Raw genomic sequence first — 23,976 nt, forward strand, 5'->3', positions numbered from 1 at the left:
TCAATAAAAAAATGTATATGAAAAACAATCATATAGTACATATAAGTATAATAAAAAGTATTTTAAATGAAGTCTTTCAAACCAACTTTTTTTTATATTTCTTCCTCTTCCCCTTATTGCATCGCCTCAATGATCTTTTATTATTCATTTCTCCGAAAAAAAATCCACTTAAATACTTTGTCTGCCTTACTTTAAATCGGTTTCTTATCTACCTACATACTGCAGTACGAACCTACGTGCTTTCAAACCATTGTTGATGCAAACGTTATTTTTAACTTTCGCGCTTAATATTTTTTAGTCCTTTTTGTCTGTCAACAAACATATAACTGCCTCATAATCCGGTTTTGTCTGCAGCCCAGCAGATACATACTTATACTTTTCTTAAAGTTTTTACCTGCATTTGCGAAGTTTTCGAAAAAAAACTTTAACTCTTTTATTTTTACACAAAATTTCCCTCTCAACAATATTTAATAGTAAAAAATTTCCCTTACTCAATATTGCAAATTTTTTGAGCCAGCTTCTCTTAAACTGTTTGCTTTAAGAACAAGACCTTATGCGCATGTAGTACGTTGCGAACAAAAGACTGAAGCAACGAACTGGCTTTATATGGTATGCAAAACTATTGTATACTTACAGGCGTGTAAAGAAACATAACATATTTCGGAATCTGTTAAGTGTAAAATAATTGTTACAAAAATGTTGCTTACATATTTTATTTTGAAGAAAAGTTCTCTTAACTTGCCACTATCCGCTCTGTAAATCGATTGAATGTTTAGTTTACAGCTAAGTGATCTAAAAAAAATTAGCTTAACAACAATTCGAAATTTTTTAAACAAAAATTCATATCAGCGATCTGGCTAGCAATATAGTATTTTATGGAAAACATACTGGGTATATATATGGTTTTATTTTATTTATTCAGTGTTTATTTAAAAGTAAAAGTGCAATACCCTCGATGTAATTTATGTTGGAAAGAAAATTACAAATATAATATTTGGGAATATAATGAAGCAAATGAATATGAATTGTTGTTGTTGTTGTTGTTCACGAAAATTAATTTGTCGAATGACTAATGAAGAGCGGCTGTTGTGTCTACGTCCACGGCTATAGTTCAACTGCTTGCTCACACGACAACTGATTATTTGCGCATTGATCACCACGACTTCTCATTATTTCCGCTATCGGTGCTCATTCCCACATTCGGCCATTCTGTACTACTCATCTGCCTCAGATGAGCTACTTCCAAATTCAGCGTTGTCACCAAAATCAGATAGCTCGTCGTCTTGCACCCATGCTTTCATCTTACGGGCACTTGTTGTAGTTGAGGCGGGTCCCTCACCGTCTCCCACCTTTTCCACTTTGTAACGATCAAACCCTTTCGCTGCTATCACTCTGTATTGCCCCAAAAACTTCGGTTTTATTTTAAGGCCGACTCCGAACTGGGTACGTTCGATAGCTACGAGGTCATTTGCTTTGTACGTTGTTGCAGCCTTGCGCTTGCGATTGAATTGCTTCCGGTTCTCTTCTTGAATTTTACCTATGGCATTTTTTGCGTTCTCACGCGCTTCTTCTCTGCTTTGGTTAAAATCATCGATCCAATCCTCTTCAATTAATTGCATTATTTCCTCTTCATTTTTAGCTCGCATCTTAACTCCTATTAATAATTCGAACGGTGTTGTCTGAATAGCTCGGTGGAACGTGTTGTTTAACACTCTTTGTAACACCGGTACTTGATGAAACCATTTATCTAAATTGTCTATACAGAGCTTCGTTAGTACAGATATGATAGTTGAATTCAGCCTCTCCACCTGACCTTTATCTCTCGGGACACCTGCGGTTACATGTACAAGTTTTACACCATGGCTCAGGCAGTAATCTCTGAACACGTTTGATATAAAAGCGCCGCCTCGATCTGCGATTATTCGGTTGGGGTAACCAAACGTATCCGCCACTATTTCAAACTTTTTGACGACCTCTTCGGCATTGAGCGTTTTGGTTGGAAAAAGCCAACAAAACTTCGTAAAGTTATCTATAATTGAAAAAATATAGCGATACCCTTTCGTTGTTGTAGATAAGGGACCTAAATGGTCAATATGCAAGGTTTCTAGTGGTCGCTCACCTTTTGGTATGGGATTAAGGAACGACTCCTTCTTGCCTTGCTTCCGCTCCGCTAAAATACACTTCACACAGTCAGCGATGCACGCATCGATTCTTTTGGTCAAGTCCGAAATAAAATACTCACGCTCGATTTTTTCCTTAGTCTTTTGGTGGTGGAAGTGGCCATCCTCATGTGCTGTCCTAACAATGGTGTTTTTCATCTGTTCTGGAACGACATATAAAAAAGAACCATTGACATTTTTACACAAAATACCATGTTGAACTACATAGTCCTTATAAGGCCCGTGTTTTAACGCTTCCATTATAGCACATATCGTTCCATCTTTTGATTGTGCTTGGCGTAACCTAGTTGCGATGCCATCTGGTTGCGCGCAAAGAACTACTGGATTTCGACTGAGAGCATCAGCATGCTTCATTCTGATGCCGGAGCGATGCTCAACCTCGTACTGATAATCTTCCAGCAAAAGTGCCCAACGTGCAATGCGCGTAACTAAATATTTCTTCTTTAAAGTAAGAGCAAAAGCTTTACAATCAGTTGCCAACTTAAAAAACTGTCCTAGGAGGCATGTGCGAAATTTTTTCACTGCTTGGACTACGGCCAATACTTCTAATTTGTAGCTTGAGTAACACGCTTCAGTGCCACTAGTTTTCCTGCTCATAAAGCACACCGGGTGTAGCTGGCCGTCCTTGTTGCATTTCTGCATCAGCACTGCACCGTACCCGTGTTGGCTTGTATCTGTATGCAGTTCGGTATGCCGATCGTATCCAAAAATTTGCAAGATTGGAGGGTTAACTAATTTTATTTTTAGTTCATTAAAAGCGCGTATTTCGTTTCTTCCAAAGTTAGATTTTGCGCCGCTCTTTAAAAGCTGGCTTAATGGTCTCGCCACTAAAGCATACTCTGGAATAAACCTGCGGAAATACCCCGTTAGACCCAGAAAGCTCTGCACCTGCTTCGTAGTTCGCGGCTGCGGAAAATTCATAACGGCCTTGATCTTGTGTGGCGAAGGGGAAATCGTACCTGCTGTAACAAGGTGGCCCAAATACTCTACCTCGGAGCTTAGAAATTGGAACTTCGACCATTTAATGCGCATACCATTTTTCAAAACCTTCTTCAGTCGCTTTAATCCTTCTTCTACGGTTTTAGCGGGTATAATTAAGTCATCAACGTTAACGATGTTTTTATTTATTAAGTCTCTGAAAATGTAGTTTATGTAGCATTGAAAAACGCTGGGTGAACTACATAATCCAAAGGGCACGCGTTGGAATTCGTACTGCCCCTTTTGCGTAACGAATGCAGTGAATTTTCTGCTCATCGGCTCTATTTCCACATGGAAAAATCCATTCTCCAAATCGATCGTGCTGAATACAGAAGCTCCTTGTAGTTTGTCCAATTGGTCCTCGATAATAGGAAGCAGATAGTTGTCACGTCTGATTTTCTTATTAAGCTCGCGAAAATCTATACACAAGCGGTGCGACCCGTCCTTCTTTTTTACAAGAACCACTGGACTAGCATAATCGGAAGAACTTGCTGCTATGATTTCTTTTTGTAGCCACTCTTGTATCTGCTCATCAATAATCTTTTGCTCATAGGGTGGAAATCTCCGCGGTCTCTGGAAGACGGGTACTTCATCCAACGGGATGATTTTCATCCGAACAGGTAATTGCTTCGGTACCGCTGGAGAATATACTTTAATCACTTTGCAAATGTCTTTTAGCACGAATTTCGCTGCTTACCGCTTCAAGCTTGATGTCGGCTAGGAAACATGTACTATCTTCAACGCGAATGCAATCTTTAGACTCACCTAACCTCTTCACCATTGTCAACTTGCCGGCATTTATGTTTACTACTGCCTGTTCAATTATGTTGGCACCCAATAATATATTATATTTCATACAGCTGTCGGTCACGATATGCGTTTCAATCTCTTTGTAAATATCGCCATTTATTTCCATATCGAGTTTGCAACCACCTTTAGTGCCCACCTTAGAACCCAAACCAGCAACGGATATTGATTTGCTTCTGTTATAAGATGTCGGTTTTAACATTTTAACTACGGACTCTTTGATTACACAAATATCGCTTCCAATGTCAAGCAAGCCGTCGATGACGACCCCATTGACCTTGACTGGCACACACATATTGTTCACTGCGACAACATTTACCAACGCTGTCTTTGTTGCTTTTGGACAATCACTACGCTTATGGCCGAAGTCATTACATCCGAAGCACTTTGGACCTTTGTGTTTTTGAGGACACATATGAAACTCATGCTCGCTCGAACCGCAATTAAAACAATAACGTGATTTAGGTTTTGACTGCATCGTTTTGCTTTTGTCCGAACTTCTATCATGCGTAACTCACTTTTTGTATGTTCTCAATCTTTTTTAGTTTATCGTATATTATCAGTTTCTATTTGAATTCCTTTATGGAATTTGCTCCGTAGAAAATCGTTTTAGCGCTACCTGTATCGTTGATACGCTGTATAACATAACTTATAATAGAAGTGACGTCTACTTCTGCCTGTTAATCTATATCAATCATTTTGTACAAGTATTCACGGCAACTTTCGTCGTGGTTCTTTTTTGTTGTTGCCATTTTTCTATGTACGTCCGCTGCGTTAATTCTTGGTTTAAACTCCGTACATAATGAAGATTTTAATTCCGAGTATGAGCGAGGTTTGGCTTCACATTCAATGTACAGTTTTGCAGTACTGCTAAGGGATCTTTTACAGAATATGTAGCGTTATAAATCAGTCCATCGAAAAGTTTCGGCGAAGCTCTCAAAATCTTGTAGCCATACCAGCACGCTCATAGTTTCGTCTCCGGTGAATTTTTTGATTATGCCTTCAATATCTTTAAAATTAATTTTTGTCGTACCACCAACTTCTCTCTCCTCCATTCGCGTAGAGTTCGTCATAGTGTTTTCGAATTCCACTGAACGGTTACTGCTCTGCAGGTTTCTTCTTCTACGGCCGCTCATTTCAGTTTCCGTATCACTACAACAACTGTGCTTCTTTTAAGACGAGAATATCCCGGACGAGCCCCCACGTTATGGTTTTATTTTATTTATTCAGTGTTTATTTAAAAGTAAAAGTTCAATACACTCGATGTAATTTATGTTGGAAAGAAAATTAGAAATATAATATTTGGGAATATAAAGAAGCAAATGAATATGAATTGTTGTTGTTGTTCACGAAAATTAATTTGTCGAATGACTAATGAAGAGCGGCTGTTGTGTCTACGTCCACGGCTATAGTTCAACTGCTTGCTATTTCTGCTTGCTCACACGACAACTGATTATTCGCGCATTGTTCACCACGACTTCTCATTATTTCCGCTATCGGTGCTCATTCCCACATATATGCCTTCAAAAACTTTAAAAATAAAAAAAAAATAAAAAAACCTTTGATTTTTGGCTAACTCCTCTTAGGATCTAAGTAAGGCTCATTTCACTCTCGCCACTTTGACTAATTACATTGCGATGAAGGGTTCAATTGGAATGCTGTGCCTGCTTGTTTGTTGCGCTCAAGAGTTGTAACCCACCAAGTTTCCGCTTTCTAGGACTTAATCTATCGTTGAGATAAGTAGCTTTGGTACTGCTTTAACTAGATCATCGGTATATGCTACTACTTTTACTACAATTTTTTTAACAAACTCCAGTAATGTGGAAAAATTCTATTCTAGGTTATACTGTTGCATTGTTTGCAGTGAAGTGATCACTCCATCCCTCGTACCGATACATTATATCCTGTGTTTTGATATTTCGTTGATAAGTTTTTAGGCGTTATTAGGCATTCTCTATATTTCTACCAATGTTCAAATTTGTTTCCGTTAATAAGGTGGGACTTTCTTCCATATATGGACTAAGATTAGATGAAATCGCTTTTCAATAGCTTCCCGACATATTATATCTTACATTTTCATAGCACTCTCTATGTTCATTTTTTACGAAGTTTCGAAGCTCAACAGGTTTAGGCTCATAACACAAAGATCGTTAACGAATTTACTAAGCCTACGTCTTTTGAGCTGAAATTAGAATATAAAAATGTAAAAAGTATATTATTTTTTGTTTAATACCTCCAGCCTTCAGTTCCAAAACGCCATAGCTCAGAGATTGCTTGAAAAATTCCTTAGTTATATCAAAATTTGTATCAAAAACGGCCTACCTCATCTTAAAAGGTATAGAACTTATGTAGAGATAGCGCGCTTATGAAACGAATTTTGAGATACCACTTTCTTTGAGCCAAATCTGACATAATTTGTTTTCGAAAAACTTTTGAGGTTGGATTTTCTCCAACCGATGTTTGAAATTGGGCGATTTTCAAATGTTGTCTAATAAAGGGCGTTTTCCAAACTGCAGCCAGGATTGATATTCCTCTCAGCGGTTGCATGATTTGGAGTACCATAACGATAACACGCCATGCTCGTGCTATTCGATATCAATATTTTTTACTGTCTGCTAAACTTTACTATCGGCTCCGAAACTAAACCTACTTCGTCAAGTTCTGGGCTCTTAATTCCACTTTTGTCTCCAGGCAATATATCTCAGCATTCTAGGCTACCGAATTTATGATCCTTGGCAGGCAGATTGGTTTGGAGTCGTGATTTTTGTAATGAAATTAATTAATGAATTTCGAGGCCCCTGTAAGAAATGGAGTGGTTTTTCCACTTAATTTTTATAGGGCTATATCTCAATAAAAGGGACTATATACGTCCCTTAACGGAGAAGGCGATTAATAAATTTTTGATTTTTCGATTAGGATACCTCTGGCCTTGTGAAAATGTTAACGATATTTTAAGTATCAGATTTTTTTGTTCGTTACTTTTAGGAGGGATACTCCAAACGAACATCAGATCGATACGGGATTCAAGGGGTTGTGTAGCGCAATATATAGCTTCTCCAACCCAATTGTCAACCTCACCTTCGAGCGGCGAATCCCGTTTCACTAACAGACGATGCTCTGGCGACCCCAAGCTCCTCATGGAACTTGGGGGTGGGGAGGGAGGGATGGCCTGAAGGTTTAATGTGGCCATATAAATCGTTCCCGAGATGGTCGGGCCAGCACCTTAATGGTGCTGTGTTACCGGAGCGTATCGGATCTGTATCCGACAAAGGACCATCACATCGATAACACTCCCCAAAGCCTTCGGGGAGTAACTAATCGCTACAACAACAACAACAACATCAGATCGATACCTTTTATTCGACATCGTGACTTACCTTTATCTGCTCTATAGAACAGATTATGCATTTTGATGCTAATGTGCCGGTATAAAATTTCTTCAGAAGTCTCAAAGCCTTGCTTTATTGACCGGTCAGTTCAAACTAAACTAAAAGCACTGCAAAGAACCGAGCAGGTTTTTATTTGGGTTGCAGCTTTGAGGCAATTCATCCACGATTGATATGCTAATACAAGATGTCTGCAAAATTTCTATCGTGTGTCTTGTCCAGCGGCTGTACTTGTACTGGTAGTTAACATAGATATTAAAGTGGAACAGCGTCCTTTAAATATTTACAACAACAAACAACATCAGTGTTTGAGCTAAGCGAAAATCACCTCGCTTTGCAAGCCTAAAAGTAGGCAACAGTTATGAAAGCCTTCCAATAAAACTTACCTGATAAGAGTGAACTCGACGTCAAACCAAATGGGCTAAAATAACAGGTAAACAATCATACCCAGAGAGCGCATTACTAATGACAACAAAACTCAAAGCAGCGCGTGGTCATGTGAGTAACTCATACTCTTAGTTAATGTTCGAAAAAGGTATGTTTTGTTTTAATGGTTGTTGTACCAAGTGCAGAGCAAATTGGGTTTTTTCATTTACCTGTACGCCAACCAACTTTAGTATAGAGCATGCGGTAAAGAGTAATGGACGTGATGGCGCAAGTTGAAACGAAATGTTAAAACAAAACAAAAACAAGAAACGAAAACAAATCAAAGAAAATGTGGCACAAACTGAAAATTGTTAAAGAAATACTTACATACTTGGATGGCGTGAAGAATGATAGATAATGAAAGAAACAAACCCAAATTGTGCTAAATTAGAGGAAAGAAATGCGAATTGACTAGGAAGTTAGAAATAATTGATGAATATTAAAAGTGAAGTGAAGAGTACAGATTTAAAAAGAGGACAAGTGAAAAAAGCAACAATTTATTAAAAGTGGATTATAGCGAAGTTTTTAATTTAAAGATATTTTAAATAATTTTTTTTTACCAGTCAAAATTGAGCAGAGGTCTGGTAGGAGAAGTAAAAGAAAGAAGTGCTTTTCTTTTTGCTAATTTTTGTTGTGAACTTTTTGTAGTCACAAACGTTTGACTTTCAACATTTGATGTCAAAGATGATGAAGTGAGCATGAAAGCATAAAGTAGTAAGAAATATAAACTAAAAAAGAGGAAGAACGTAGTTTTTAAAGAAATAGTTTGTGAAAAAAGTCAGTTGAAGATCTTTGCCTCTGACAAACTTTATTGTGCCAAATGAAATGAAATATGCTCTGCATACCTAACTAAACTTATGTAACAACAATAACAACTAATATATAAAAAAAATTCCAAGGTACTTCCCTGTCCACTAAGCATATGCCAATACGAGACAAATAAATTATATGCTTCTGGCAGCGACGACGAACAGGTGCAAACGTTAAAAAGTGTGCAAAGTGAAGAAGCGCAGCGCCAAAGCGGAAGGAAAGCAAACAGGCAAGTCAACAACAGTTGCGCCGTAGTTCCGACTATTTGCTTGCTTTCTTTTTTTATGTTTCTTCTTATGTGTGTCTCAATATTTTTGCAAGCCAAAAAAAGATACACTTGCTATACAAAAACACGCACACGAAGGTGAATACAAATAAACGAGACGATCAAAAAAGGTGTGCAACCCTCTGGAAGAATTATGACTCTTCTGCGTACAAGAGCAGTTGAATAGAGGTGTATGTGTTAATGTATGTAGGCGATTATAAGCAATTGATATATTGCCTTAATAAAAGGGTTGCCCTTATATGAATATTGCTAGCAAAGCAAGCAAATGCAAATAAAATATAAAACAAACAAAAAATAAACAAAAAAATAAATAAAAAAACTTGAAACAACAAATTAGTACAGCAATAAAAGTTGCATACAAACATATACTTTTGAACAGCAAACGATCCACACCCACACGACCATTACTCCAGTGTGCAGTCAAATGCATTCAAGCGCGTAATAATAGCTGCATGAGAATAAATTGCAATAATAATTATTTGAAGCATGTGAACAAATAATGGCAATATACACACATACATGCACACAAACATAATATTATAGTTAAAGTGTTAATTAAATAATAATTAACTTAGCAACTATGACAAATTTGTATAAATGCAATAAAATGCTAAACTGAGAAAATTGATTCCAAAACAAACATTTAAGAATTGCTTCAAAATATTAAAAACAATTCATTAAAAAATGGATACCGTTGCTATAAAAACTGCGCCACCGCATGCCCCACTTGCTGCCACACAACAGCAACAACAACAACAACAACAGCAAACATTGCCAGCGAAGGCGCCAAAAAATAATGCTGATTTCTATACAAAAACTAGTGTTGGCGCATTTTTTCAAACTTGCAAGGTAAGTTTTTATATTGTTTTTATTATTGTGTGGAAATAATTGTCAAAAATTATTTGAATTTGTCAACGTTAATAATAAGCATACAAATAAACTTTTATAACTATGAGGAGGGAAATAGACATAGTAAATTTTGTTGCCGTAAGCAGTTGGGTGACACATTTTTAGGTAGTTAAAAATATTGTTTTAGTTTTTCTTTTTATTTGTAACATTTATGGGTAGCAAAAATATGTAATTTTTTTCTATCTTGTTTTTTGTTTAAATTTTTTAAGGGACAAAAAGAATCACTTGCTTAGATTTATTATTTATGTAAAAATGATTTGGGAAATATAATTTTTTATTTTTCTTATTTCATAATAAAATCCGATTTTATATTTAATTTCAAAACTGAAGGCATTGCAAATACATAAAAACTGAAAAAGCAGCTTATAATTGAATTATAAAAAGACTTAGCGCAATTTTTTAAACTTCTCTACAAACGGACGATACGCAGCCTACATATGTACATGCTTTAAGCCGACTCCGAATGACTGCTGCTGGGCAGATGAGCTTCCACTAAGAAGCTTTTCATGGCAGAAATACACTTGGAGTGTTTGCCAAATCACTGCCGAGGGGGGCAACTATGCTTATAAAAATTTGTTTCTAATTGAAAAACTTCTTTCTAAGTTTTTGAAGTTGCTTTGCATGGGACTTGAAACTAGGACCATTGGTGTGGTAGACGGAGCACGCTACCACCGCACCACGGCGGTAGCCATGAGTACAAAGGAATGGGAAATAACAAAGCACAATATAATGTTAGCATACAGGGCAACGTGGGAGAACAATGTACAACGGAAACGCAACATAACATAACAACATAGCACAATTTTACGTAGCATTGCAACATTAAATGACTTAACATAACATGACATAGCATATCGTAGCATAGCATAAATTAACATAATATAAAATAGCATAACGTAACGTGATGTGCATAGCCTGAAGAAAGTAACCTTGAACAACAATTCATAAAATAACGTCACGCACTGTATTAATATATAACATGACGTAACATTACATAGCGTGGCTTTCTTATAACGTGACATAACATATCCTGCCATAGTATTATATAAAATATGTAAATATTTAATTCACATACAATTTCGGTTTATTATTGGTTTCATGATAGGAACAAATGCTTTACGCATTTACTATATTTAAACTAGCCAACTGGTCTTAGCCGCCCGCGGTCCAAGCAAGTTTCCCTAACTTGGATTGCGAGTAGAATTACTTCAAAAAGGAAATCGCGCCATATGAGCTCTATGTGCTACTCTCACCAAAATATCTGTAGCAACCATCTTCTGGATTTTTGATAAATTTGCACCTCACGCATCTGCTGACGACGTAAACCAACTGGTAATGTATTTAATTTATGCCCCTCAAACAATTTCAGAGCGCTCTTAATTAAAGATCCCAGAATGAGTCTGAAATATATAAGAAATTTGAGCCTATGTCTATTGTATTTCCTTAATCACTCTGATGTGATGAAAAATATGAGCTTTATGACAAGGGGGTTCACCAATAAAGCAACTTTTTTTTTTCAAATTAAATTTTAATATAACCATAACATTTCTTGCTGTTCCCTTTGATAATTGGTATGGATGCTTTTCTTTCACGAACGCTTTGCTGATCTTATAATTATCTGCATATTAAGAATGTATGTAACTATTGTGGACTTTTTTGATTGCAATTACAAATTGCCATCGCGGTATATACCTATATTCTAGGTGGTGTGTCGATCCTTCGTATGTTTCAGTCAGCTCTGACGTCAGTGTGCTTCCCTTCCAGGGTTTCCTCTTAAATTTTCTGCTTCCCAAGAAGGATTCCAGGTACGCTTCCCTATTTTTAACGCCTACCCTCAAAAATCTGCCCCGAACTGTCTAATCCTAATCACTTATATAATGCATATAAATGACTCCGAAAAGGTTCATATAAAAACTAAATTATGAGCTTAATAGGGGTCTGATCGAAGTGTGATTTAGGCGCACATACTGTATAAAAAAAATGCTCATATAGGGCGACCATCGCAAGGTCATAAATGAGCGTAAGGAACTCGAATGAGGACTCTTTTTTGACTCCGAATATTTAATGGGTATTGATTGTAAGGCGTTGTCGAAAGTTTGCACATATCTTTAAAAATATTGAAAATAATTTATTTGAAAACAATTTGCCATTTTGAGTTTATTGTTAGTCAGTGTTTTAATAATATTTAAAATGTTTCATATTCGACTTTAATCAATTTTTCTAAAAAAAAAATACCAATTCATTCATTCACCTCATTATTCGTTTAAACACTTAATTCATTAAATAGCTAATTGCTTTTTCAAATTCACCCTGACCCCCATACCTGCATGCATTTTAAAAATTCCGAACATATGTTGGCAAACATAGAAAAAAAGCAAATAGCTAATAATCACCTACGACCCTACAGCTGTACGAGCATGTATTTGTACATACAAAGTATTTGTACTTTATAGCATAATCATGTGGCATACCAAAATCGATGCAAACGTGTCGTGTGTCAGTGCGCATGCGTCAATGCACATACAAAACTAAACACTCAATCGCCAACGGACAAGCACAAAATTTACATAAATATGCGAGGAATGTAATTATTTTCTTATAATTAATATATATAAATATTGTAGCTATATTTTAAATTCATTTTTTACATACTTATTCATATGTGCACGACAATTACGCTGTTATTTTGTTATAAGGCAAATGATTGCAGTACTGAAATGATCAACTGTGCATGTTGATCAGTATTTACATTCATATGTGGAAATATGCATGTGCAAAATTTAAATTTTGATATATCATAGAACATACATAAAAAAGTAATTCTAATTTTAAGCAGAGGTGTTGTTTTCTTCTAATTAAATACTACTTGCACTTGCTTTTGATGTTGCTCTTTGTAGAATTTTTAGTATTTAAGCATAGTATTTAAATATATAAGCCACGGCGAATTCCTTGATTAAATGTATTTTAGTATATAATTTCATACTGTTGCTTCAAGTTTGTTTTTGTGTTACCGCTTCAGAGCGTCATATAATTGTTGACACTAAATTTTTATTGTTTATTTACTTTGCTTTGCTCTTTTACCTTACTAACTCGGGAAGGTAGTAGTAACACTTAGGCCTGGTTTTTCATTACGTTGCTTAAGACAACTAGATTATAAACCTGCCACTTTGGGCGCTTGAACGGCGATGAGTAGAAAAGTTTTAGGTAAACGCCCAAAGTTGCAAAATTGAACTGAGGTCAACTATAACTTGAGCTAAAAACTGCAATGAAAAATCGACCCTAGACATCTAAAATTGCAGGATTCTTGTCGACTGTAACTGTAGTTTAAACTCGCATGGAAAAACAGGGCCTTAAAGTACCAATGGTACCATAACGATGCAGAAATACATTTAGAAAAAATGTCAATGCACAGAAAGTTGCTTAATTTTATGACGTGTCATAGTTTCCGCTTTTTCTTGTGAGCACTTATTGTGTTTATTTGGTAAGTCATTTTCATGCACAGTCATTTGTGGTTTAACAAGAGTTGATTCAGGTGCTAGTTTTCCATGCTAACATTTTTTTTTGGTTTAACATTAAAATAAATGTTATCTATAACCGTGGTGTGATGGTAGCGTGCTCCGCCTACCACACCGAATGCCCTGGATTCAAACCCCGGGCAAAGCAACATCAAAATTTTTAGAAATAAGGTTTTTCAATTAGAAGAAAATTTTTCTAAGCGGGGTCGCCCCTCGGCAGTGTTTGGCAAGCGCTCCGGGTGTATTTCTGCATGAAAAGCTCTCAGTGAAAACTCATCTGCCTTGCAGATGCCGTTCGGAGTCGGCATAAATTCATGTAGGTCCCATCCGGCCAATTTGTAGGGAAAATCAAGAGGAGCACGACGCAAATTGGAAGAGAAGCTCGGCCTTAGATCCCTTCGGAGGTTATCGCGCCTTACATTTATTTTATTTTTTATAATATAATAAAATAATTAAAAAAAAAAAATGTTTAAGTTAAACAGTTTTATTGAAAACAATACTTACATGAAGTAATAATAATACGAAAAGCTAGAAAATAATTAGGTAGGTCCTAGGTACTAGTCATCACACTCCTTAACAATCTGGGGCGTTGATCAGACAATTTAAAAAAAGTGTTGGGCGCGTGAAATTTCTAAAAATGTGAGGCGTAGCATAACCTGATTAAGGTTCAGTTCGTTTTACTTATGACTATCAATAGAAATTTGACGCGTCCAACGCTTTTATTTAATTGTCTGATCAACGCCCCAGATTGATAAGGAGTGTGATGACTAGTACCTAGGACCTACCTAATTATTTTCTAGCTTTTCGTATTATTATTACTTCATGTAATTATTGTTTTCAATAAAACCGTTTAACTTAAAATTTTTTTTTTAATTATATTATTTTCAAGTTTTTAGTCTTTATTTAATTGCCTATTATTTCTCATTCTATTTAGTTCATTTAGTGACTCAATATTACAAGGACTCTTTCCTGACAATTTGTTACAACCTAAGTCCTCAATACATAATCCTTCCAAAGACTTTACTCGACTCTGCGCCACGTATGCTTGTCCCTCCTCCAACTCCAAAATATTTTGATGTCACTTCTACCGGACTGTATGCAATATTTGTTCCAAATATGAGCCAAATCGGGCATCATAGGTCGCCTCTATTCATGTATGTATTATGTGTTCCAAATATGGACCAAATCAAATTGGACCACAAATACGATTTTTGTGAATATCTCGATCCTTGCGCCATCTAGCGGCGATTTTTTTGATAGGTCGCTTTCTATTCTTGTATGTATTATGTGTTCCAAGCATGAGCCAAATCGGACCGCAAATACGATTTTTGTGACTATCTCGATCCATGCGCCACCTAGCGGCGATTTTTTTTCATAAGTCGCTTTTTATTCTTGCATGTATTGCGTGTTCCAAATATGAGCCAAATCGGACCACAAATACGATTTTTGTGAATATCTCGATCCATGCGCCACCTAGCGGCGATTTTTTTCACAGGTCGATTTCTATTCTTGCATGTATTATGTGTTCCAAATATGAGCCAAATCGGACCACAAATGCGAATTTTGCGAATATCTCGATCCTTGCGCCACCTAGCGGCGATTTTTTTCTTATTATTGCATTGTCATCGGGTTCTGAACTATATTCCAAGTTTCAAGCTTGTAGCTTATCGGGAAGTTACTTAAATTTCAATTACAAGATTCGTACACAACGGCCGTGCGGCCGTGCATGCGGCCTGCCTGTCAACTCAAGCTAAATAAAACCGTTTAAAATAAGTCGGGTTTTCCTTCCTGACGCTATAACTCCAGAACGCACCAACCGATTTCCACGGTTTTGCATTCGTTGGAAAGGTCTCGGGCTCCGTGAGGTTCAGGATAAACGCACAGGGTCTCGAGATATAGGCCAAAACGTGGGCCCGGGTACCCCTAGAATGTGTTTATAGGATATGGATAACAAATGAAAGCTGTTGATGAGTGCTTTAATAGAGGGTAATTTTCATACCCCTGGGTGACTAGGGTCTTGAGATATAGGCCAAAACGTGGATCAGGGTAACACTAGGATGTGTTTTTACATTATGGATATCAAACTGAAGCTATTGATGTGTGCTTTAGTACAGAGTAAGTTTTACAGCGCTGGGTGACTAGGGTCTGGAGATATAGGTCAAAACATGGACCCGGATACCCCTAGAATGTGTGTGTATTATGGATATCAGCTATTGCTAAGAGCTTTAAAGTAATTTTCATTGTGCCTATATTAGTATTTACGATGCTTTTTTCCGGGAAGTAGACCAGAGACGGACTGGGATTAGGACTAGGACTGGGACTGGGACTGAGGCTGAGACTTGGAGTGGGACTGGAACAAAATACATACCACCCTCTGGAACTGGCAATAAGATATGAAGAAGAATGAGAAAAATTTGAGAGAAGAGAAATGAGAGAAGGAGACTGAGAAAGCGATAGAATGAGACGAAGATGGAGATAGATAAAGCGAAAAACACGGAGGGAGGAGTGAATACAAAGATTTGGAAAAAGTGTAGAGGGGCGAGGGCAGAGGTAAACGGAAAATGCTTATCAAAATGTATGCAGATTGACCTAATTTAGGGCAGAACAACGTCTGCCGGGTCTGGTAGTCTGATAATGAATATTTAACCTTAAACTGGAATTGAAATTGTAGCGCCTAGAGATCACTTCGTAAAAATCTGTGCTGGCAGTCCTATGTGAATACAACTACTCATGTTGAAGCTTTATCAGAGCATCCCATATATCTATCCTGTTTCCAACAGTAATACGAGGAGCCTGAGGAGATATTTTTCTATTTTTCGATTGCTTATGCTGATCGAGGCAAGCAGACCAAAAAAAAAAATTACTAATTTATTCAGGCAAGCAGTCGCTTCTCCACATAATTTTTATTATCACCCCAGCATATACTTATTGCCTTTAATAATTAAAAGCAAAGTTAAGCAGAAATCCTTCGAAACGCGTCTTTTTCTATCTTTAAGGAGGCGCATCTTTTATTTTTGTTTGATGTATGTACATTCGCTGCTCACCATCGGGCTTATTTAATAAGACAGTCCAAAAAATTAGAACTTTTTCTTGCAACAGGGTAACCGTGGGTAACGTCTAAGTTAGTTTTTTAGTTGCACTTACAAATTAAGGAGTCACAAGAAGCCATTGGGCAGATCTGGAAGGGTAACAGCTTTGTCCAAGCAAATATTGCTACTTATACAAATCTTCATATTTCATACTAATACATCAACTCTCTACCGCTGGTCTTTTTTCACCGCAGAAGATTTATAAGCGAGCTATATTACAAATTTGTTCAGGAAAATTTATCTATACGATGTCACCTTTTAGCAAAATGGCATGGTTAATTTGTGACATAATTGCTTTTGCACATTGTAATATACAGAAGGATTATACAAATTGTTTGATAGATCGAAAGTTTATATTTTCAAATCTATCAAAAACCCTGTGCTACAATGCTTGAAATCCCATTTGTCCCAACAATCTCTTCCGAATAAAGATCAATTCAATTCTGAACAAAGTATTTAGTTAGAAGTTTATCAAAACTGTAGCAGCATTTGAAGTGGCTGCGCTGGTTATCATACTGCACATTCTACCTGTAGACCTGATGGCGAAGAACACAGCGTAACAATTGCAACGAGACTCAATGTCACGACATAGCAATTTAGACTATCATCTCTCATAGTACGTTAGCTTGATGTTTGTTAGAATGTATACAATCCCTAGAAAGAAACGAATAGGGAAATACATATATCCATATTGGAACCAAGTGCGGAGCTGTAAAATGTCAAAAATCATATATAGGTCTTACAATCTTAGACTAACAAAGTTACTCCTATAATTAAGAGCAAAGGACTGTAGGCTTATGACGTATTCTGACAGGACTCTGCTTTCTGGCGGCACGTGTTTTTAAATTAGGGCAAGCCAGTAGTAGCAGATGTAGAAAAGAGAAAATGATCGAGCACGTTTTGTGCTCGTGCTCTGTGCTAGCCAGGCTAAAACCTAGCATTTGCCAAAAGGATGGAGTTACTTTATAACATGGTTGCTGGTTTTTCGATAGGGATTTTCAGTTTGGTCATTAAACAAACTCTTTGTAATACTATCGACTTATTCAGTCTATGCGAGGCTAGTTCAACCTAACCTAACCTAGTTGAAAAAGCCTAACTTAGTGCAGTTGAGAAAATTCAACTTAGAAGATTTTCTATACCGCTTCGCACTTTGTTTACTCTCCTCTTTGATTTTATTTTATTGCTGTTGTACTAATTATCAATTTTACAGAATTAGACAATCGAGTCCAATGACTTTTGATATTTTGCACAAATTTTTTCATTTTACTAAACTTTTGTATCTGAGCTTACTCCCCTTTGATTTCTCTGTTCAAGAAATAAAAAAAGATTAAAACAGCGGCGTACAAATAGTAAATCTTTGCAAGCCCGCAGCGTTTATGCTTCAGTTATTTGAATGTGACTCACCGCGAATGCTTTGTTGTAGTTGAGCTTCTGTGACGAGGAAAAAGTTGGAAAATAAAAATACAAAGTTCCAATTTGATGTGAAAAATTTATTTGTACGAGTTTGTTAAACAGCTGCGTTAGATGCAAAATATTCATTCCACCGCAATTAGCTGATGTTTTGTCAAGATAAAAAATCTATTTTGCTGATGATTATAGCATTTGTAATTTGATTGTCAATATAATTTTATTGGACTACTTTTTGACGAACTCAATGTGTTAACAACTCTTGCATGATTTAAATGTTTTCTATGCTAATTGTTTCATATTTATACTAATAAAAAATATTCTACAAAATTTCAAGCATGAGCATTTTACATCTGTTAAATAATAACAAAACATTCTCAATATCTTTTGATGGTCACAAGCACCTACACACACATAAACATATATGCTCAGAGTTTAAGCCAAATGTAACTTATTTTGTTTTATTCACTGAAACCTAAGAAATCGAAAAATTCCCATCCGTACAAGAACAGCTGCTACATTATTATTGCATTTTCAGTTTTTTGGGTAAATCCCTACAAGTAACACAACATACCTACATACGTGCTTCTTGTGAGCCGTGCACATACAAAAATCTCACGCACATGTTCTAAGATTTAGAATTTTCAAAAAAATTTGGTACAGTGTTTGTATGGGCAACAAAATGCGTACAAAGGTGGAAAAGGTTAGAAAGAAAAACTAATTGAATGTCCTAGAAGACCTTTAAGTACATTGTTTTTGATTTCTTGCACAAATTTCAGTTATTTTCTTATGTATATTTGTTTTATTTATGTCCTTCTTCATGTTAATCCGCTGGCAATGAGTGCGCATGCGTGACATAATAATGCAATCGCTAAGGTAAAATGAAGCATTTCACTGATTGCTGCACGTTAAGAGAGGGGAAAAGATATGTAATTGTGATTTATTGTAAACAACACGTACCTGCGTATTTTGTGTGCGTGTGTGTATATGTGCGTTAAGAAAACCATAGTAATTATAAAAAAACTTATAGAGTAAATTTTTCAATTTTTGAGAGCTCAAATAAAGTTCAAGCCCAAGTGGGAGAAAAACGGCAAAAAAATAATTAAACACAAAATGTACCCAAACCCTTTTGCAACAGCAAACAGAAAAATAGCAGTGACAATTTTTATCGAAATTCGTCAATTTGATTATTATATTTTTATTTTCGATATTTAAAAAAAAAAAAGTCGTATACATTTTGTTACTGAAAGTATGCAAATTTGAGAAAATTTTACAAAAATTTCTAGCTTTTTATTTACAGTTTCCTGAATTTTTTAAAGTGCAGTTTTGTAGTCAAATTAATTTTAGTGTCGCAGATATGCTTCTATATAACAAAAATTGTTCATACTTTGTATGGAGGAAAAAAGTTTCAAAACTCAATAAGGGTTTGAGAGCCCGATAATTTGTACTTTGTTGGGCTACATCAGTTTGGCCTACAAAACTGAATATTCAAAAAAAAAAAAAAAAGGTTTTAAAAAAACTCCAAATAAACAGTTTTATATTTTTTTATTTGAATATGTTTGCTACTTTAAAAGGATATGAACAAAGTTTTGAACGTAAATTTAAACTGCTTTGAAGTACAATTTTTATTATAAATATATTAAAATTAAAAAAATTTCAAAATAAAATATATATATATATATGTATCTTAATATATAAAACACACGGGTCACAACATGGCGGTTGGGCGGGGGGGGGGGGGGGGGGAGTTTTTCTGAGGGGACCCGCGATTTAGAGGTACCATGCCATTCTTTTTAATTCAGGAGAGTCGTTAGATGTGTAGAGGGTAATTTTCATACCCCTGGGATTGGGACTAGGACTGGGACTGGAATAAAATACATACCACCCTCTGGGACAGGCAATAAGGGATGCAGAGGAATGAGAAGAAATTGAGAGAAGAGAAAAGAGAGAATGGGAAGGACATTGAGAAAGAGATAGAATGAGATGAAGATGGAGATAGGTGAAGGGACAAAGACGGAGGGAGGAGTGAATAAAAGGATTAGGAAAATGTGAAGAGGGTGGAAGGGCAGAGTCAGACCGAAAAAGCTTATTAAATAGTATGCAGATAGGCCAAATTTAGGGCAGGACAACGTCTGCCGGGTCTTCTAGTATATATATATATATATATATATATATATATTCGGATTGCATTTTTAGTCACATTTCACACGCAATCCAACGCCAATGTTATTATTATGTAATGTAACTTAATTTTTTGCACTTGCACATTCCACTGTGCTCAGATGTATATACATATAAACATACTCATTTAATACCTCGGTCAACACTTTCAACTGAGGAGCAAAAAGCAAACAAATTACAAACACATTAATTGATCGTGGCAGCGGGGAGGGAGCTTAGAGTTAACTAATAGGAAAGTGAAATTATATTGTGTAAATATTAAATAAGCTTGGCTTCAACAACTTAAGGTACATCGTTGACAAATTGTCTTAGGTTTGAGCCTCGTGTTTCCTATTTCTTGTGTTGTCCATATCACAACATTTTAATTTTGCTGCATTTCTACTCTGACCGCCATTTTATGTGATTTTCACATTTAAGTTGAACTGAGAAGGCAATTGAATAGCCAAACTTCTTTCTTTCTGGAGAGAAGACGGAATGGCCTTGGAATATTCTGGAGAAAAGCTCCACAGATCCTTTATGATTCTTCTTATGATGCCAATGCGTACACGGAAGAAATTTTTATGGCGATATTATGTGGGGAAAAACGAGAAAAAAATTAGCTTTCTGCTCACTCTAAACGAATCTGCGGTGACAAACAATACTTACCGTCATCATCACAGGATACTGACGTATATAAAAAAGTTCCCACTGCAAAAAATTTCAGAATAAAGAGGAAGAAAAATATTTATTCATTACTTTTTTGCCGATGTTCAAGACTCAACTGAATGACTTTCCATTCACAATTCCGGCGTTCACAATAAAAAAAATTTCCCCAAGCGTTAGTAAAATATATTGCAAAGCGCTGAGGAAAATTTTCTTTTGTGAGATATTAAAATTTAACAAACACACATTGCTATGTTTACTCATTACTTTCATTAGATACAAAAAAATAAGAATATATAAGTGAATACGTCTGCTCCCTTTAATTTTTTTTTTTTTTAACAACGAACTTGCTTTTGCTTGGAGACACTTTTTTCGTCTGAAACCAAAAACGATGTTTTCGTAATTAACCAAGCGAAACTCCCTGTTTCCAATTCAAAAGACTTAGTAAACGAACTTTCCTTGATTTGTGATATAGTTTAAGTCCTAATAATGCATAAAATTAATTTAATTGAAACTCTAACCTATTTATGGATGCAACAGCGACCATGGTACGCCTACTTTATGGAGACATACGATTAAAAAAAATCAGGTTTCAAAAGCATTTTTATAGCATATAAGAAGGTTGACGCTTACCAAGTAAAAAAATGAACTTCTTACTGAACAAAATTGACTACAGATAAACTTGAACAAAAAACATATGAAAGCAGAAAAATCTGAATGAAATTAAATACCATTTCCAACTTACAACACTTAAAATAAAGTTTGAAAATTAAATAAAAACAAAAATAGAAAAATAACAATACTAATAAACACCAAAAGAAAAATTATAAATAAAAATTTATAATGTAGGCTGCTAAACGTCATACGCATTTCCGCCCATGCAGCGGCTGGCAATTTACGGCGTGCACTACGAGAGCATTAAAATGACAAGCAATAAAAATCAAAATTAACAACAAAAAAAATACTAAAGCAATTTCTGTTGCATTTTTTGTAGCACTAACTTCCTTTTTTCTGAATGAGTGTTTCTGAAAATTGAAAAATCGCCTACGCCATTTAAGCAGCCGACCGGAAGGTAAATGACCACAAATTTTTTGCTTTTTTGTTAGGTGGCTTGATTGCTTTAATTTCTATTTATGTTTATGAAATGTCAATTGAGCTTTGTTGATGTTTTTGTATATCAATTGTTATGAAAGGTGCAAGCAAACAGTAGGCGTTTGTCGTAAAGTGGCGCTAGCTGGTGATGAAAATTGCTGTTATCTAAAATATTAATATAAATTGAGTAGTCAAAATTAAAATGCTAAAAGCTGCAAGTTTTTTTTGTGTATTGTGTTTGTTTTTGTATTACACACGCCTACTTTTTTGCATGCAACCGACCGTGGGCGCTGTAATCAAAGCAGCAAGCGGCAAGCATTTGAGCCTAATTCATTGTATAGTACAATTTACAAAATGTATAATTGTTTCTTAAAACTATTTCATTGTTTAACTAGTATTAAATATTTAAATTCTTACATTTACATATATATTTTTAATAAAAATGGTCTAGTAGCTAACTGACAGCTTTATTAGTTGTAAATAATTTAATTGCGTTTTTTTCATTTTAATTTAGTTTTTATACCTTTCATGAACATGAAATGGTATATTAACTTTGGTCCGATGTTTGTAACGTTGAGAAATATAGAAGATAGACTCACCATTAAGTATACCGAATTGATCAGGGCGACGAACTGAGTTGATATAGCCATGTCCGTCTGTCCGTCCATCTGTCTATTTGAACGCAAACTAGTCCCTCAAATTTTGAGATATCTCAATGAAATTTGGCACAAGGATGTATTTTTGTATTATATTAGACATTTTTCGGATCCGGTAGGATCCGACCACTATAAAATATATCTCCCATACAACCGATCGTTCAGATAAGACGATTTTCGTCATTCCTGCTGCAATTTAGAAAGTATAAATGTGAAACTCGGTGATTGGAATACTAGTATTTTTTATAAGATATCCTGAAAAAATGACTTTGATCGGAGCTATATATAGTATATATCCCATACAACCGATCGTTCAGATAGAAAGATTTTTGGCAATTTCTCCCTTAATTTCTAATATAAAAACGTTAAACTTTGTGATATTTATTCTAATATATCATAGAAGATTTCCTGAAAAAATCACTTTGATCGGAGCCATATGTATATAGTATATACCTATCCCATACAACCGACCGTTCAGATAGACAGATTTCTCCCTTAGTTTCGAATATAAAAACGTGAAACTTGGTGATATATTCTAATATATCATAGAAGATTTCCTGTAAAAATCATTTCGATCGGAGCTATATATAATATATACCCCATACCGATCGTTCAGATAAGGGGGTTTTTTGCCATTTTTTATTTTATATTTATCTTAAAAATCGTTTAGGTATGTACATCTTTTCACTATATATCTCTTATCTTATACATCCGATTATTTGGAGATTATGAACGGGATACGATTATTGTTCAGCCCCATTCATGAAAGGTATGAAGTCTTCGGCACAGCCGAAGACAGTCCCGTCCTTACTTGTTGGTTTTTGTTTTTCACCCACAATTTATGCTAATTAGGCGTTATGATATAATAAAATGGAATGTGGTTGTTCAAATCTAATAGTTCACACATATATATTATACATATTATATATATACACCCTGCAGATAAAATAACTAGTTGCAAACTAGCTCGAAAGTTTAAACATTGAACAAAATTTCGTTTCTCAAATAAGCAACTGGCAGAGACTAAAAAAACATAAAGTACATGGCGCGATTAGCAACATTTAAAAGTTTCTATACCAAGTGTAGCGTTATATTCTCCTGGATTCGCTTAAAGCCCCGGAAACTATTTCAGTTTTTGGAAGGTAAGTAGAAAATTTTTCAGACAACCTGCCATAGCTGCGCAGATAGATCGATTTCGAAGAGTGCTAAACCTGTCTACTTACTATTCCAAAAACAAACAACAATTTTTCAATTATAGAAAAATTAAAAAAAAAAAACAATTATTATCATTACAAAAAAAAAAAAAATGATTGTTCTGGCCTTGAGCTCGAAACCAACCTTGTATATAGAAAATAGTCACAAAATGTTCTCGAAAACTATTTCTAGCATTCATCCAAAAAAATAGAAATATTGCAATTGACCTGAAAAAAGTTTTGAAATAATATGGACATAACAACAAAATGATTAAATAAGAAACTTCAAAAGTATCTAGAAACCGTCTTGCAAATTATTTCAAAATAACAAAGAAATTTCCGACAAAGTGATGTCGAAAAATTCTGGAATTAATTCAGAAACGATTTTGAAAAGGAAATTATTTTGAAAAGGACCAAGG

At 35.4% G+C, this 23,976-nt stretch overlaps 1 protein-coding gene across 4 annotated transcripts in view; it reads left to right on the forward strand.

Moving 5' to 3' along the window:
- Positions 1–23,976, forward strand: part of ec (echinus) — a 316,039-nt gene that overhangs the window by 180,207 nt on the left and 111,856 nt on the right. Inside the window, exon 1 of one of the 4 annotated variants that reach the window (XM_067785612.1) lies at positions 7,866–9,722. The exons of the other annotated variants lie outside the window; for them this stretch is intronic. Within the exon in view, the coding sequence (XP_067641713.1) occupies positions 9,558–9,722 (165 nt within the window). The 5' untranslated portion in view covers positions 7,866–9,557. Of the gene's footprint in view, positions 1–7,865; positions 9,723–23,976 lie in introns of those variants that run through there. 4 annotated transcript variants of the gene reach the window in all.

The sequence above is a fragment of the Eurosta solidaginis genome, chromosome 4, assembly GCF_040869045.1.
Source record: "Eurosta solidaginis isolate ZX-2024a chromosome 4, ASM4086904v1, whole genome shotgun sequence".
NCBI classification, from domain to species: Eukaryota; Metazoa; Arthropoda; class Insecta; order Diptera; family Tephritidae; genus Eurosta; species Eurosta solidaginis.